This window comes from Bombyx mori, chromosome 8 (genome assembly GCF_030269925.1).
Source record: "Bombyx mori chromosome 8, ASM3026992v2".
Lineage (NCBI taxonomy): Eukaryota > Metazoa > Arthropoda > Insecta > Lepidoptera > Bombycidae > Bombyx > Bombyx mori.
This window is the reverse complement of record NC_085114.1, coordinates 2950627-2968872: the sequence shown is the minus strand read 5'-3', so window position 1 is coordinate 2968872 and position 18246 is coordinate 2950627. Positions and strand designations below refer to the sequence as shown.

The following is an 18246-nucleotide window of genomic DNA, read 5'->3' as shown; positions in this document are numbered from 1 at the left end:
CTTAATTTTGTTTGATTTGTTTCACGGCTCATTTGTGAAATTTATGACACTAGATCTAAGAGTCAATTGTATTTTATTACGATTACCCTCGTTTTTCAAACGGACACAAATGAAGGCATATTTTGCGGCAGAAATAGGCACGATCGTACCTTTTTCCATCCTAATTGTTGGTAGCCAAAGGTTAATTAATAAGCGTATTATCTAGGGCCTAATGGGCTATTCCAACTACGCGCGGACATGAGATGGGCTCAACCTGAGTGAATCTGATAACACACCCAGGCAAGAGCAGCGTTTCGCTGATTCTACCATCGGATCGGAATCGCAACTCACTGGAAAGGCGGGCTGGGTTGCACGTCGAACTCTTCGTTGTATTTAGGTTAGTTTTTTGGTACACGATATTCCTCCATTGTACCATTTGGTCCGAAATAGCGGGTCGGATTAACGTATCACCGACCCCTAGGATTTAAATTGGAACTTTGTCGTAACATTACCGTTACCAACCAGTGGCGTAATGCAAGATGTGAGCAGCGCCATTTCGGCTATTGTTTTTACGGACCCACATATGAACGGTAATAACAATCTAAGTTATCTGCGATAGGAGAGTAGCTAGTATATAAATAAATAAAATAAAATAAAAATATTCCAAGCATATATTTGAAAGTCATAAAATTCGGCAGACACAAATAAAAGATAATAATATTTTATTTATTTGGTTTATTTATCACATGCACACAATTTCATAATTATGCAGGTAGTTACAAAAAATATCGAAATCCCAACAAAACAAACCTCGTTAATTCACAAGAAGGTAAGTGTAACATTAAAAATAAATTAACACCAACACATTGAAAGCATCCAATAATCCAGAAGCTACATGATTAAAATTAATTAAAAAATTACTAAATTGGTAACTTTAATTAATACATGGGAATAACGCGAACGAACGATACATCTATCTCACTTCAAATCTTTACAAGTAATATTTTTTGTATTTAAAAAGTTTCGTTTCGTCTATTTACTTTTTTAATTTTCGCTATCATTAATTTTAGTCATGTCTGAAGGGCATAATAAATGTATAATCTTTACACTATTCTCACAATTTGTTCATTAAAATAAACAATAGGTGAACAGGTATACGGGATTATTAATCTCAATAACGGAACAAAGAGTTGCGGCTTACTGAGATTACTAGTTGTTTTATTAAATTCAATTAAGTTCTTAAATAAAATAAAAAAGTCCTTATTTGTAATGGAAACAAAAATACTTCGTACCTAATATTAGTTAACAATTTTATTAAAACAAAAATACCAATAGTCAAATCAAGGTTGTTGTAATGAGACTGGGAAGGTTAGCTTACTGCTCGAATGCAATTATGAATTGTTAGGGTTGTAAAACGTCGAGAGATTTACGCACCTTTAGAATTTTAAAGACCCATTTTGAAATTTTTGGAATGCGAATTTCATTCAAGAATTTACCTATTACGACCGTTTTCAGCGACTCTTAATAATCAAATGACCAAAAGTAGCTTAAAAAGGGACAAACTTATCCATCGGTCTCTTTCACTCCGTCCCCTTCCTCTAAGTTTTTTCGGTTTGAAAACTTTATTCGATGTTTTGGGTTGGCTCTCTATAATTCTTAAGGTGATGATTTGTACCGGATATGAACGTTATTCAGGGCTGTCGATATTTTTTAAGGTTTGTTTACCGCATGCGGTTCGCAACACGCTATACCATCAGTAAAACCCTACGCGTTAAATATCGATTTTTTTATTATTATTTGCAATCTGCCCCAAGGAAGTTATTTCACTAATAATACTTAATTTTATCAGATATTTTCTATGGAAAGATTAGATTGTATGCACTTTACACTTTATTCGTATACAATCTATAAGCTTAGTTTAATCAAACCGTTTTAGATTTTCACATAATAATTCATATTGGCAACACCAGCAATAACTGAATTAATATAGACCAATGGACTTGTATCCCGATAATTTTATAAATAAACAATTAGCTTCACACAAAATAATAAGATTATTTTATTTTAAAAAAGGATTATTCCATTTCCATTTATTATTTTACTATTTACATTCAATTTCATTTACTATTTAATTTCCATTTACTAGTAAAGTAATGATAATCATACAACAGACGCGTCTGGTGCTCCATAGCAGTACGTACCGCGCTGAAAGCCACTGTGTGCACAAAATAATCTAAAATTGAGAACTACCTCCTTTGTAGTTCGCTGGTTATATTATTTTCATCTTATTTTGTTTAATCAATATATCAGTATTCATTTTCACAATATAAATTTACTGCATATAACCTCCTCATTAGGCACACATTTTTATTGAGCATCTGAGAACTTATATTATAAAAATGATACTAGATTTAGTCTTATATTTGTCTAAGTAAGCTATTACTTGAAACTAGTCTAAAATAATTGGAAGAAATATGTCAATAATCAATAGATCTACTATTGATTCAACTAGTAAGTATTCTCTTTTATGTGAAACAAGTAATGAAAAATTGAATAAAAAAAATACTTTCGTAAAACAAAGCAAAAACGTTTTATTAATCAAAAACCCAATGTAACAAAATTTATAGTAAGATTTCTGCTAAAGATTATATAATTTAATGAAATAGTAGATTCATTTTGGTTTTCAAAAATACTTTCTAATATATTTTAGTCTCTGAAATATCATTTAAACTATATACAGCAAATGTTGAATGCCAAGCAAGGGTGTTCATTACACTTGTAATTGTTAAACCCACATAGAATTCAATGGTCATAAAAGAAGAAACCAACTTTTTATTTTCGTGAGCATATAACAATAGACGGTAAATATGTCTTTTTTTTTTTCAAAAATATATACAAAATTTTCTAGATAATCACAGTGTAAGAGAATTGTGTCAAAAACTTGAAAGGTTTGAAGGGTGGGGCAGCCGCTGTACTGTTAAAAGTGAGAACTTAGAACTCATATCTCGAGGTGGATGACGGCTTTTACGTTGTAAATGTCTATGGGCTCCGGTAACCATTTAACATCAGGTGGCCCGTGACCTCGTCCACATATATAAGGAATAAAAATTAAAAAAAAACTGAGCCGGTTGGTGATTATATTGGATAAATATAATATCTACCACATATCGATATCGGAGGCAATACAATGGTTAAAGGGGGGAGGAGGGTTGGGGGGTCTGAATGAAACCGGCGTGTTAACGCATGCGCACGGGCTCCGTTCAAACTAGACACGCAGACAGACTAGTTGAGGAACTAACGCAGCAATGGAACCCCTAATTTATGTTACGAATCTCCGTGCAGCTTTGAATCCGTCTTCAACGACGATTCCCTTACACCGTATATAACAATATTCACGTAGTCCGTATGTACCCTAAATTATATTCTAATAAAACAATAAAAACATGTTGTCACTTTATGAATGGCGTAAACACAGCACACTTTCAATTTTAAATCACTAACCGGACATTGTTATGCAAAACGTTGTCAGTAACTGAAACGCAAAAGACTACAATTATCTAACGGAAAGTTTATTTGTTTGAATGGCTCAGATTTTGCATAACAAGCTCCGTTTCGATCACATACGATTAAAAGCAGAGAACGCTTAATGTCTTATTTATGTACACCTGAATGATATCGAAGCCCACCGCTGGGTAGCACAATGTCCTTGTCAGGGGCGGGTGGTGGTGCCACGAATACGTCGAGGGGCGAGAGGGGGCTGGTCTCACTGACTGGAACCCGAATTAAGTTCATTTACTTCAATGAATCAATTCAATTATGTATGCACTTATCAATGTTCACACATGACCGCTTGGGCCCAAACTAAGATTTACTGTACTATGCGAACCAGATACTGACATGAATACTTATATATATTTAAATTACACATATATAGATAATTAACTTGCCCAGATCAAGAGTAACCCAATCTTGTCCATCACTTTTTTCCTACCTATTCTAGTTACCTCGAGGGGTTATTCTAGATTCACCGAGCTAGCTAGCAGGCCAATACTGGCCCTAGCAAGAGCCGTGCTTCGCAGAATTTACCACTGGATCGGAAACGCGATCCTCAAAGAAGATCCGGCGAGAAACTCAGTGGGCTGTGTCTATGAGTTACTTTACTCCTCGAGCCCTTTGTCGCAAGCGAGGGGTTCGGCGAGGAAGGTGCCCAGTGCTTGAGGTACCTAAAAGCACCGTTAATGGACCGGAAAGATCCGTAATGACGTGTTTAGGGCAATCTTCATCACACGAATGTTTGCAAGATATGGGAATCGAATCTATGAATCTCGACTCAGCATATATGACATGAAGGCACTCTATATTGGTAAATTAGAATACAACACTGCTTCTGCGCTGATTCCGGGAATACCGTCGCTGCCGCCACCCACCTTGAGACATGAGGTCTAAGCTATAAGGCCAACTCGGTATACGTTATAAGGGCTGTCAAATCCTTCTAAACTGGATAATGATTTGGCTTCACAGCAGAAATAGGCACGGTAGCGGTATCCATCCATGCAGGCTTACAGCCAACACTAAATACAGTGGAATTAGTTTGTTTGCCTAAGTAATTTGATGAGGAACGTGTGACGTCGTAACAAAATTCTAAAATATAAAATTAATACAAAAATAATTACACACAAACAAACAAAATATCTAGTTGTTACAATGAATGAAAACCGCACACTTTAGCTAGTGATAGCTTCTTAATGACCATATAAGGCAGCCTTTCCCAAAGTGGGCGCAGACGCCCCCTTGTGGGAGCTGCAGGCCTAAAGAGGGGCGGCAAGAGACAGAGGCTTGGAAGGCGATTTGTAATTTCATCTAGGACTCTTAGACACCGACCGAGCTCTCGCTATAGTGGTTTTTTAATAGGTGAAAAAATGGGGGTGCTAAAAAATAATTTATTCTCAAAGTGGGCAGTAGGCAAAATCAGTTTGGGAACCCCTGATATAAGGTAATCGTTGGTACCGGGATTCAAATTCTTTTTGGAACATCCGATAAGAAACGCCCACAACAAGAAGAAATCTAGAAATTTCGAAAAAAAAAATTCGAATTTTGTTACGAGACGTTCGACAAACAACTCACATTATCTCCAAGCTGCTGTCGCTGTTCTTGGTCGCCTGCTCTCCCTCGCTGGAGTTGGAGCCGCCGGACTCTGATCGTTGGCTGCGGGCGCGGTGCGTCTTCTTCTTGTCCTCGCCGGGCGCCTCAGTGGACGTCGCCTCCTCGGACTGCCGCTGCCACGCCGGTATCGACGGCGGGTCTGTGCGACTCTTCAGTGACGGGAATTGATTCCTAACGCCAATTTTGATCTTTTACTAGCTGACCCGGCAGACTTCGTAGTGCCTCAATCGATAAATAAAAGACCTAAACTTTTGTATAAAATAAACTTAAAACAAACAAAATGAATCCGTCCGACGGGGGACACATCAAAGGAAAAACAAAATTGTTATTTTTATTTAACTTTTTTTTATTGCTTAGATGGGTGGACGAGCTCACAGCCCACCTGGTGTTAAGTGGTTACTGGAGCCCATAGACATCTACAACCGTAAATGCGCCACCCACATTGAGATATGAGTTCTAAGGTCTTAGGTATAGTTACAACGGCTGCCCCACCCTTCCAACCGAAACGCAATAATGCTTCACGGCAGAAATAGGCGGGGTGGTGGTACCTGCCCATGCGGACTCACAAGAGGTCCTACCACCAATACATACTCCGTGCATTTTTGATATTTATCTACCTTTTAAACCTTCTCTGGACTTCCACAAATAATTCAAGACCAAAATTAGCCAAATCGGTCCAGCCGTTCTCGAGTTTTACTGAGACTAACGAACAGCAATCAATCAATACGTAGTTCAATCACACTTTTTAGTTTATTTAAAAAATATATGATTTCAAATAATGTTTTTCGCAAAACATGGGTTTGTTTTCCCTTCATGTTCCTCAAAATCCGTGCTCGGAAGGATTCGATAACAAGCATATCCAATGATTAAATCAATTAAGAACATTTATTTACTTCAAATAACTTATATAGTACAAAATTGAAAAGCCTAGAAAATAGCAGAGTACAATTCTTACGTACCTGTTCAATAAAATCCCTTTAACTGAAGCTATATCACCTTTAATAGTGTCTAGACTGCACCTAAACGTGTTTTGCTGGAGGGAATTCAATTCGCCCTTCAGTGCGAAGACATTGGTATTCAAATCTTCTAGACTTTTCCGAACCTCCTCTAGGCATTCGTTCGTAGTCTTGCGCTTTGGTTGATCTACGAATATTAAATGTCGGACGCAGTTCTGTGAATATATATAATTTTTTACTAATTAATTGGAGTTTTCGAAGGCAGACAACAGACGAGACCGGACGAGATAAAGCCAGTTGTTCAAACATGACATAGTGTCGTAGTCCGATGTCTTTTAAACCGAAAAGCATAATTGTTTGAAGGATACCAATCTTTAGTTACTCTGTAGTTATAGAAAAAAAGGTAGACTCTATATATTAATACGTGAAGCAAAAACTTTGTACCCCTTTTTACGAAAATGGGACGGACGGAGGAGTATGAAATTTCCCACACATACAGAATATAGAGAAGGAGTGTAGTATGTTAATATTTTTTTAAAATTTGTGTAAAAATACATTAAATCAATAAAAAAAATCTCAGGAACTACCGGTCCGATTTGAAAAATTCTATCAGTGTTAGATAGCCCATTTATTGAGAAAGGCTATATAGGCTGTATAATATCACGGTAAGACTAATACAAGTGGAACACCAATAAAGAATGTTTCAAAATAGGGGTTTAAATAGCTCCTTAACATTCTATCATACAAAAATATTTTCACTTTCTACGTAAATGAAGTGGGGGTTGGGGGGGGGGGGGGGGTAAAATTTAACGTTATGCCAAAGTAACTATTTCACGCGGACAGAGTCGCGGGCAAAAGCTAGTTTATTATAAAAATATTTCAACTAGGTAACAAGGAACTACACTCGCGAGCAAAAGTTTGGAATCACTTACTTGAAATTAGTTCCGCGCGATCTCGTGTACTAATTTTTTTATTAATAATCATAAAAATGACATCGTTTTAAAGGTTCAATTCTTAACTTTAAATTGATACTAAATTCATTAAAATCAAGCCAGTATTTAAGAAGCTATTCCGGATTAAGTGAAGGAATAACGAAAAAGACGTGTTTCAATTGCTTCATACGTCGCGAGTTGTGACTTATTGACCCCTATAAAAGCACCTGTTATCGGATTTTCTTTATCAGTTGACTTTCACACGTTGACCGGTACATATCTCCGCTAATTTTGATCTTTTACCTTGTACGACAATGGAGACAACACCTACAGAAGCAGCACAAATCGTAGACCTATTGCAAGAAGGGCTCAGCCAGCGGGTTGTCGCTCGTCGGCTCCACATAAGCCAGACATGTGTTTCGAAAGCTTACAAGCGCTTTCAGGAGACTGGTGGCTTTATCCCGAGACTAAGATCTGGACGGCGCCGGTGCAAATCGGATAGGGATGACCGTTTTATCGTGCCAACCTTTCTCCAAAATCGGCATTTACATGGTGTCGACGTCCAACAGGAGCTCCGAGATATTCGTGGGGTAGCAGCCAGTGAGTGGACACTTTGTCGACGAATCAAGCTAGCGAATCTGACTCCAAAAAGGCCTCCCACAGGCTCGAAACTCACGGTAGCTCACCGACAAGCACTCCTTCAATTTGCTCGCACCCATCTTGATTGGGAGGTTGAGCAATAGAGGCAAGTCCTGTTCTCCGACGAGAGCAGGATGTGTTTGCACGGTAGTGACCGAAGAGGTCGGGTCTACAGGTGGCCTGGGGAGCGATTTGCGCAGTGCTGTTTCGCTAAAACAGTGGCTTATGGGGGCGCCATTGTATGATGTGGGCCAGCATTTCCTTCGATGGTAAAACCGAGCTTGTTTTCGTGCCTGTCGGGGGACGAGGAGGCGGTCTAACTTCAGACTGGTACATTTCCAATATTCTGCTGGAGCATGTCCTTACCTATGCTGGATATATCGGTGATCACTTCCTCCTTATGCACGATAGCGCCCGTTGTCACACTGCCCGTGTAAAAACTGTATACCTCGAAGAAGTCGGTATCGCCACATTGGACTGGCCAGCGCTCAGTCCTGACTTGAATCCCATTGAGCACGTGTGGAATGAACCGAAGAGGAAGTTTCGTTTTAGAGCTCCTGCTCCTTCATGTCTGAATGAGCTGAAATCGGCGTTGATTTTCGAGTGGGAAGGTATCACAAGAATCAATTCAGAAGCTGATCATCTCTATGAAGAATCGTCTTCGAGCAGTTATTAGGGCGAGGGAAGGGAACACAAAGTACTGATACTTAATTTTAAGGCTAAATAATTTATTTTACTTATTAATTTTTGTTGTTTTGTTCATTCATTATTTTTCCATATTTCCTTGTTTTCCTACCTCCTTCACTTAATCAGGGATAGCTCCTTAACTACTGGCTCGATTTAAATAAATTTGGTATCAATTTAAAGTTGACAGTTGAACCTTTAAAATTATGTAATTTTTATGATAATTAAAAATTTATTTAGTAACCAAGATCGCGCGGAACCAATTTCAAGTAAGTGATTCCAAACTTTTGCTCGCGTGTATATAAAGCAATTCCTACTGTTTGACATCACATTGACCGATAAAGTTGATTACACGATTAAGTTTTATCAACGACCTTGGCAATTTTCATAATACTGAAAAAAATTACGTTTAAAACCTACAATCAGTTTTTTTTTGGCTTTTCGAAAATCCTTAGACATCACTAGAACCATTTTTACATATATATATTACTAGTCAGGTCATAAATATTGTCACACAGTAAAAACTTTTCTTTTAGAATGCTGGCCACAAAAAAGTTTATTGAATTCGAATTTCGAATTGTTCATGAAAATAAAAATGTATACTTTTAGGATTTTACTCATTTTTAAATATGGAGTGGACGCTTAAAGAAGACCGTGTTGCAGTTATTGCGTTGCATCGTTGCGGTTACGCGCCAATTCAAATTTTTAACATACTAAAAAATTTGAATTTAACCAAAAGATTCGTTTATCGTACCATCAAACGATACAGTGAAGACTCTAGTGTAGATGACAGGTCAAGAAGTGGTCGCCCTCGGTCTGTTAGGACTCCAGCAGTGATAAAAGCTGTGAAGGCGCGAATTCAAAGAAATCCCAAACGTAAGCAGAAACTGTTGGCCCTTCAGATGGGGTTAAGCAGAACCACGGAATAGATAAATAAGGTTGGAAAGGCCTTTGCTCTAATTTTGTATTAGAACCAGTGTCGCCGCTTCATCCCCACTATTTTAATTTCTACACATACACACACTGTGATTACAAGTATTTCGCACACAACAAAAACACCCACACATAAATCTCAGGACAGATATTCGTTCGCAAACTAGCACAAAACACCCGTAGGCATACACACTCACACACGCAAAAAGGCAATAAAAATGTTCATACACGCTAGTGCTTGATAAAATCGATATTCTTTATCGATAAATTATCTGATGAATGAATGGAGAAAATGAAACATGAAATAAATATTGAAAAAAAAAACTATTTTACTTTTATTAATTACAAATAGTCACTGTCGCTGGAATAAAACGTATTTGTTAAGCAGTTGGCGCTTGCTATTAATTGCGAATGAATTTTTCAAAACTAAGTGTATTCTGATTTTTTTTATGATAAAATCATTTTCAGTAAAATGTTTAGAGCAAATAGTACTTGTCTTTGTCTCCAGTTTTCTCTACCTGTCACGTCAATCCATTGTTCCCTGGCGTTAGGTTCTTTAGGAAACCTAAAATTTTTAATTTACTGCATAAGTCAAATAGCATTTTACTTAGATTTTAATACGTCTTAGACAATATAGTAAATACCCGTAAATTAGAGGACTACATGTCCCTTTATATTATACCTTCACTTTAATTCAATGACAATAATTCAATAATAATAATACATATTTATTTTACTCAAAATACGTCTCACTAAGAATATACTAGGTATCATTAATTAAATATAAAATAATGCAAAAATTATCCATGTCAAATGTAAATATAGTCGAGAATTCTGTCGATGATTTTATTTCACCACATGGTCACCTCACTATCGACAAACTGCACGGCCAATCAGGGCAAAGGCCGAAATTTCAAAGATTGAAGTGTAGAGAACGCAATGCATGTAGTACATTGGAAGCTGACTTGGTCATTGCGTTCATTGGGCGAGTACACATCGCGCAATGTATGCTATTTATAACTTGCTGCAATAATATTGTTAATGTTTGGAATTTCATAATGCTCAGTATATTTTTATGTTTTAGACAAATAATATTGTAATTAAATGGTAATTTCGACTTACCGATCGAAAGATATACCTCCTCGCTCTATACTTGAGGTCTGATTTTTTTTTTACAAGTTATAATTGCACAACACGGCACTATAAAGCGGAGATCTGTTCGCCAAGTAGTCCGAAGCGCACTAAACGCGGTGAATGAAAGAATCGGTCGAGTTATGTTTGTTCTATCATAACTGTGGCACGCTTGCCCCGCCTACATTACCATTCCAACCTTATTTATCTATTCCGTGAGCAGAACCACGGTGAAAAGGGTGTTAAATGAAGACTTAGGGCTTCGGGCATATCGAAGAAAAACAAGACATCGTTTGAATGCTCGTCTAATGGACCTGAGACTGAAGAGATGCCGCGCTTTGTTGAAGCGGTACGCGGGAAAAAAATATCGGGAAATTCTTTTTTCGGATGAAAAAATTTTTACCGTAGAAGAGAGCTACAACAAACAAAATGATAAGGTGTACGCACACAGTAGTGAAGAAGCGAGCAACCGTATTCCGCGTGTCCAACGAGGTCATTTTCCATTCTCGCTCATGGTATGGTTGGGAGTTTCTTATTGGGGCTTAACAGAGGTACATTTTTGTGAGAAAGGTGTAAAAACGAATGCAGTTGTATATCAAAATACAGTCCTGACGAACCTTGTGGAACCTGTTTCTCATACCATGTTCAATAACAGGCACTGGGTATTCCAACAAGATTCGGCGCCAGCTCATAGAGCGAAGAGCACACAAGACTGGCTGGCGGCGCGTGAAATCGACTTCATCCGGCACGAAGACTGGCCCTTCTCCAGTCCAGATTTGAATCCGTTATATTACAAGATATGGCAACACTTGGAGGAAAAGGCGTGCTCAAAGCCTCATCCCTATTTGGAGTCACTCAAGACATCCTTGATTAAGGCAGCCGCCGATATTGACATGGACCCCGTTCGTGCTGCGATAGACGACTGGCCGCGCAGATTGAAGGCCTGTATTCAAAATAACGGAAGTCATTTTGAATAAACTTTAGTGTCGCGAGCCTGATTCCAGCTTCTCGGGAATGGATAGATTAGCTCAAAGGCTCAACCTGAGAGAATTTGCTAACACTAGCCTTAGCAAGAGCAGTGCTTCGCAGAGTCTACAATAGGGTCGAAATCGTGGCACACTGAGAAGATCCGACGAGAAACTCAGTGGGCTGTGTCTATGGGTGTAATTACTGATGTTATGGCATTGTAAGTTCGAGGCCTGTGTTATATTTCTAAGAAATAGTAATACTTTCCCATTTCGCGATCTTCTTCGCTTACAATCGAGTTGCTTTATGCATATAATTGTTTTCAGCTTTACGTATTTTTATTTATTTACCTTAAAAAAGTTTTCCAATAATTGCCATTTTCGTATTGTAAAAAGGGAAAAAAGTCGTATTTCCATTTGAGCCGCCATTTTTTTCTAGACGAGATCGAGTCTATTATGAAATTATAACAGTAATAACAATTAGGACAGGTGTTATTACCCACACTGTGGTAAATTTATTTTTCAAACTTACCTCTTTACAAATTACGAAAGCCCAACTAGTTAAATAGTATTTCTTTTATTGTACTGTCAAATCTATTCACATATATTTATATAACCAATACAATGAAAAAATACATTTCGGCGCAACGTCACTATTTAGTTAACTAAAAATTTTTAACTGTTTCCTAAATGTGACGCATGTCAAAAGCTTTACATACAGTATTCAAGAGAATATGTATGTTCACGATTGACTTCCACGGTGAAGGAATAACATTCACGTCACTATTTAGTTAAATAAAAATTGTTAACTGTTTCCTAAATGTTACGCATGTCAAAAGCTTTACATACAGTATTCAAGAGAATATGTATGTTCACGATTGACTTCCACGGTGAAGGAATAACATTCACGTCACTATTTAGTTAAATAAAAATTGTTAACTGTTTCCTAAATGTTACGCATGTCAAAAGCTTTACATACAGTATTCCAGAGAATATGTATGTTCACGATTGACTTCCACGGTGAAGGAATAACATTCACGTCACTATTTAGTTAAATAAAAATTGTTAACTGTTTCCTAAATGTTACGCATGTCAAAAGCTTTACATACAGTATTCAAGAGAATATGTATGTTCACGATTGACTTCCACGGTGAAGGAATAACATTCACGTCACTATTTAGTTAAATAAAAATTGTTAACTGTTTCCTAAATGTTACGCATGTCAAAAGCTTTACATACAGTATTCCAGAGAATATGTATGTTCACGATTGACTTCCACGGTGAAGGAATAACATTCACGTCACTATTTAGTTAAATAAAAATTGTTAACTGTTTCCTAAATGTTACGCATGTCAAAAGCTTTACATACAGTATTCCAGAGAATATGTATGTTCACGATTGACTTCCACGGTGAAGGAGTAACATCGTGCATTAAAAATCAAACCCGCAAAAATTCTAATTTGCGTAATTATACTTGTTGTAGGACCTCTTGTGAGTCCGCGCGGGTAGGTACCAACACCCTGCCAATTTCTGCCGTGAAGCAGTAATGCGTTTCGGTTTGAAGGATGGGGCAGCCGTTGTAACTATACTTGACACTTTAGAAAATATATCTCAAGGGGGGTGGCGCATTTACGTTGTAGATGTCTATGGGCTCCAGTAACCACTTAACACCGGGTGGGCTGTGAGCTCGTAGGTGGATCCTAAGCAATAAAAAAAAAGAATTCATGACTAAGCTACCCCCATCTTCTACCATAAATAGTAATGACTAATGTCACACAAAACACTCCGTCTCGAGCAGTCGAATGGAGCGGAGCTCTCTGCTGTTATCGTCGTACACTTGAAATGTAATAAACGGAATTCATTCGAAAAGAGAGTCTTAATTCCTGTCACTATGGAAGGCAATGATACTAATGTCATCATTTTAAAAATACCATGAAACCAGCCTATCCATTAGACACAATTATATATAAATAGAAATGATACGTTTGAACATTATTATGGTTCTATACTTCTATTTGTCCACAGATTTCGCCAAGACTACACTATGGACAAATAATATTATAGTTAAACACCTATGCTCAATTTGACCACAGAATTTAAGTAATAAAAAAAGTTTGACCATAAACAAAGAGTATACGTGTGTGTGTGTGTGTGTGTGTGTGTGTGTGTGTGTGTGTGTGTGTGTGTGTGTGTGTGTGTGTGTGCGCGTGTGTGTGTGTGTGTGTGTGTGTGTGCGCGTGTGTGTGTGTGTGTGTGTGTGTGTGTGTGTGTGTGTGTCAAATACGTGATACGTGTGTGTAATGTTTTTTTAATTGATTTAATGTATTATTAATGCACAATTTTTGAAAAATATTAGCATTCGCACTTCTTCCCTATATTCTGTATGTAAGAAATTTCATACTCCTCCATCTGCACAAATTTCGTAAAAAGGGGCACAAAGTTTTTGCTTCACCTATTAATATAAAGATATATAATACTATAAATTCGATTATAAACATTTACTAGAGTGATTCATTTTATGTATTAGAATTTTGGTTTTGTTATTGACATTATAAGATAAATAGAATTTTATAAAAATTTACAAGATTAATGCTATTTTAGAGTTAAGAGCTACAAAACAAAAAAGAAGGCGCTCTAATGAATTTATTATTTTGTTTGCCGAACGTAAGTAGCGGGTCTAAGTGTTTAAAATATTGAATTGTCATCGGTCCTTTATGAGTACACCAAGTTTCGAGTTAATCTGACAAAAAACATGGTCAACGATTCTGTTACTTACTAAAATACGAATGAAGCTAATAAATGCGTATTAAAAAGAAACGTGAATATGATAATAAATGGAATAGAAAAATTATTTAATTGTTTTATCTATCTTTATCTATTCTTTTACACTTGATAAACAGCTGCCAACCATTTTATAAGATTTGACCAAATGAAAATACCCACTAAATAAAACAAATTAATTCCCTTCATAGTGCATTAAGTATAGAGCCAAATAAATAAAAACCCTAACCTTAATAGATACAAAGAGATGGTTTGTGCTTATCGAACACCTGAGGTTTACTTATTGTGAAGATGAAGATAAACCCAAGTTTTTTTTATAGTTTAGGTCAGTGAGCGAGCTCACAGCCCACCTGGTGTTAAGTGGTTACTGGAGCCCATAGACATCTACCATCTACCAAGTTAAGCGAGCCAGATCTCAAGTTACTATGGTATGTGAAATGAAATATAAAAGTCTAGAAATAATTTTAAGGACTAATAATTGGAAGGAATATGATAGTTAGGTGGTAATTTTTGTGCATAAAAAATATAAAATATTCGAAACATTGCAAATAATATAACCACATTGAAAACCATGAGATTAAACCGTTAAAAGTAGTTCAAATTATATCTACGACTCGCAAAAACTGAAGGCAATACGCTGACAGGCAATATTATAGGAGTGAGGACTGTAGTTAGTTAACTTCCACTTTATCTGGCAAGTTTATGTAGGAAGTATTTTTCACATACAAACAAAGCTCTTTTTAAATTAAGCAACTCGAGATATTCAAAATGAGATATCATAAATAACAATACTGATCTTACCTTATAAAACCAGTAACATCCATAAGCTAAACTTCCATACATCAAAAATGGAAGAACATGATCTCTGAACCAAGAACTCCTGGATTGGTGGAAAAACATCAGCTCAGATGACATCGAGGGAAACTCAACTAGATTCATGCATTTCTCTAAAGCTTTCTGAATTTCAGTATCAGTTAGACCTTTGCTACGTAGGAATCGTTCTTTGCTTTCTACTGTGCACCTTTGCACGTTTGGGTTTGTCAGGAAATTCACTGCTGTTGTTACCTAGTTGAAAAGAAACAGAGATAAATGAAACAGATTTATTTAAAAACATATGGTGAAATATCAATATTATGTTTATTCATTATTCATTTTTCACAGTACCATGCTTTGCAAGAATGGTATAGGACACTCTTAATTTCCCTCCTAATAATAAATGCAAATCTCAGAATTTGGGGCATTCATTTTGTTTCCAAGTCTTAATGTTACTATATAATTAGCACATGAAAAGCAAATAAATTAATATGAAAGTAATAAACAAAGAAATTTTTACTTCAGCCCACATTATGTACATTTTATTGGGTAGTAGTAGGAGATTAGATATAGTTTATAAGTGAAATTCTTTAAATAAAATTATGTATTACAGTCAAACCTGGATAAGCGAGTGTTCAAGGGAGCACAATCTCATTCTCGCTTATAGAGGTTTCTCACTAACCCGAGTTTCTCGCTAATGCTCCCTCTGAATTTCATTTCGCGATTTTCCAGATTCAAACGCATTCACTATTTTAAGTTTATCACTTAATGACAGTACTTTAATTTTCCGTTTTGACATGATGCAGAACAGAACTTTCCTTCGCAATTGATTAACGATAAACTGAGTAAGGCCGTCAAAACAGGACGGTACACAGGCACACGTGTCCAGTCGAAAAGAATGCGATAAAATAACAATTTTATTTAGTTCCACGAAATAGAATAGGTTCAATATTGACGAGAAAAAAATACAAAAACAATGGTAGGAAGTTCCACGAAAGTTAAGAATGAATCATAAAATAGCAGATGTTAAATTTGTTATTTGTTTTGTCCTTTGTTCCTCCTAAATAATATAAATAAATAAAGCTCTACTGTCGCTTATAGAGGTATAGATAAGTAGCAGTCTCACTTACGGAGGTCCATGAGGGAAAAATGACTCTTTCTTACACAGGTTTCTGTTTCTCACTAATAGAGGTTTTGGGAGCTTAAAATGACGGGTCCTGGCTATTACTCTCACTTATAGAGTTTTCTCACTTATCCAGTTCTCGCTTATCCAGGTTTGACTGTATTTCTAAATTCACATTTTTCTTACAACTAACGAAGAGCCATTGTAATGACATTAAATATTTCACTATTTTCCCTGTTATTAAATTTGATTAAACTAAATGATTTTACAATAAATTTCGTTTACAATAGGTTACTTTGTTCATTTTGTCCCCAATGGCTTATTTGATATTCACAAGGAATGGTTGGTAGCATTTATGTTTTTTGTGTTTCAAAATGCGCATATATAAGTAGTCCGACAGATATAATTGAGCAACATTTCAACAGACTGCCTGTGTAAACATTATGGAATTAATAATATGTCTGTATTTGTATGACCAATGTATGCTAATTAATATATCTTGTTAGGTAAATGTGAGTTGAAATTTACGTGATTTATTTTGGAACGATTTATTGTGGGACAGAAATTCAGAGGCCTTGACTGATATGGTACATGGGCATTTTTTAAGTATACGAATTTAGAATACGAAAATTGGTGAAGATTTCGGGATCGAAGGTCGAATCTGTCTTCTAAAGAATACTTTGCAATTTTTATTTTAGATAACTTAATATTGGTCACTTCTTAAAATTGATATTTTTTTAAGTGTTTTTATTAAGAATACCGGTACGAGAATTTTATTAAAATTTAATAAAACTTACCAAATTTTCTCGTACTCCGTCCCCAGCAGCGATTAAAGTTTCTGTACTCATTCTTCTGGTTATGTTGTTGGTAACTATATAATAAAAATATATGTAAAATTTACTTAGGTCAAATTTTCTATTTTATTACGGATCTTGTGTAAGAATAATCAAATTTTATTGAAATGATTCTATTATTGAGTGACCAAATGACCAATGTTATTAGAGCCATAGAGTTTTTTTTGTACAATTTTTCCCATAGAGTTAGTATTTAGAGTTAATAGTTATTAGGTAAGGCAAGAGGATCTAAGCCCATCCCGCCTGGTCTGTTCTATATACACATAATTATAATCTTACTCTATGCTTAATATTTTTTAGAGCATTGGACCATGGACTGCCTTTCGGAAATTTTTGGCGGGAACGCGAGGGCTCCTGATCTGATTATTAAAATAAACCTGTTGCAAAAGCAACCTATTGACGCAACAGGTTTCAAAAAGAAATGCAACCGGTTGCATCATTGCTACAAAACAGCGGAAACGCTAGTCTCTGGCGAGGAGTGAAGTTGTGTGATTTGTTTTATTTTGTCTATTTCGTGTTTTTGCAGGTTTAAATGTGTAGCTAGACAATGACCGAGCTTTGCTCGTTTTTTTTTTGATAACGCCATTTTGTTGTGTCTTTAAAGCGGCTAATTGCCCACAATTAAGAAAAATAGTATTATTATTCGCCAATAGATTTCGGGAAGAGTCATAAAGTTGATACTATAAAAATATCTATTACACAAAACGTAACGCTAATAAAATAATAAGTAATGTAAGATACCAACAAACATAAATCCTCAAAACATAAAAAGTAAACAACTAAACTTTTACTTTTATTCATATAATAAATTATTTTAGTGTTCAACGCGACTCCGTTACCTCCTGTAGTAAATAGAAATTGAAATTTCAAGAAGCAAAAATAAATAAAACAAAACGATGTTAGTTCTCAAAGGTATAACGGGAAAAATTACTTTATTTGTTGGCGCATAAGGTTTATTTAACATTAAAGGTTGTTTAACATATGCCTTTTCATTTGTAAGTGACAGGAGTAATTTATTGCTTTGTAACGAATGTATTAGATAATGTTTTGGAGATTTGGAACTTTATGGTGGCATAGTTGTAATTAGTTTGAACTTAAAACTGTTTCAAAACTTTTTTCTCCGTTTGTTGTAAACCAACGTAGCTATGTATGTGTATATTCACGCGGACAGTTTTTGCTTCGATTTTGTACGTGTCCCTTTATCTAGTTACAATTGTTGATCGAAGGTTTGAGTGTATTTGGACTTATTTTATTGCCGAATAGGTTAACAAGCATACGGCTCATCTGATAATT

The 18246-nt window shown here is 36.0% G+C and overlaps 1 protein-coding gene across 1 annotated transcript; it reads right to left on the bottom strand.

Annotated features, from left to right (window-relative positions):
* Window positions 1-3322: 3322 nt before the first annotated feature.
* LOC692961 (peroxisomal membrane anchor protein) lies at window positions 3323-17079 on the bottom strand. Its single transcript, NM_001046801.1, is given in 5 exon segments — window positions 3323-3749; window positions 5104-5313; window positions 6102-6313; window positions 14965-15228; window positions 16897-17079. Coding segments are annotated over 5 exon segments (744 nt in total). The 5' UTR covers window positions 16948-17079; the 3' UTR covers window positions 3323-3742.
* Between the last annotated feature and the right edge of the window lie 1167 nt (window positions 17080-18246).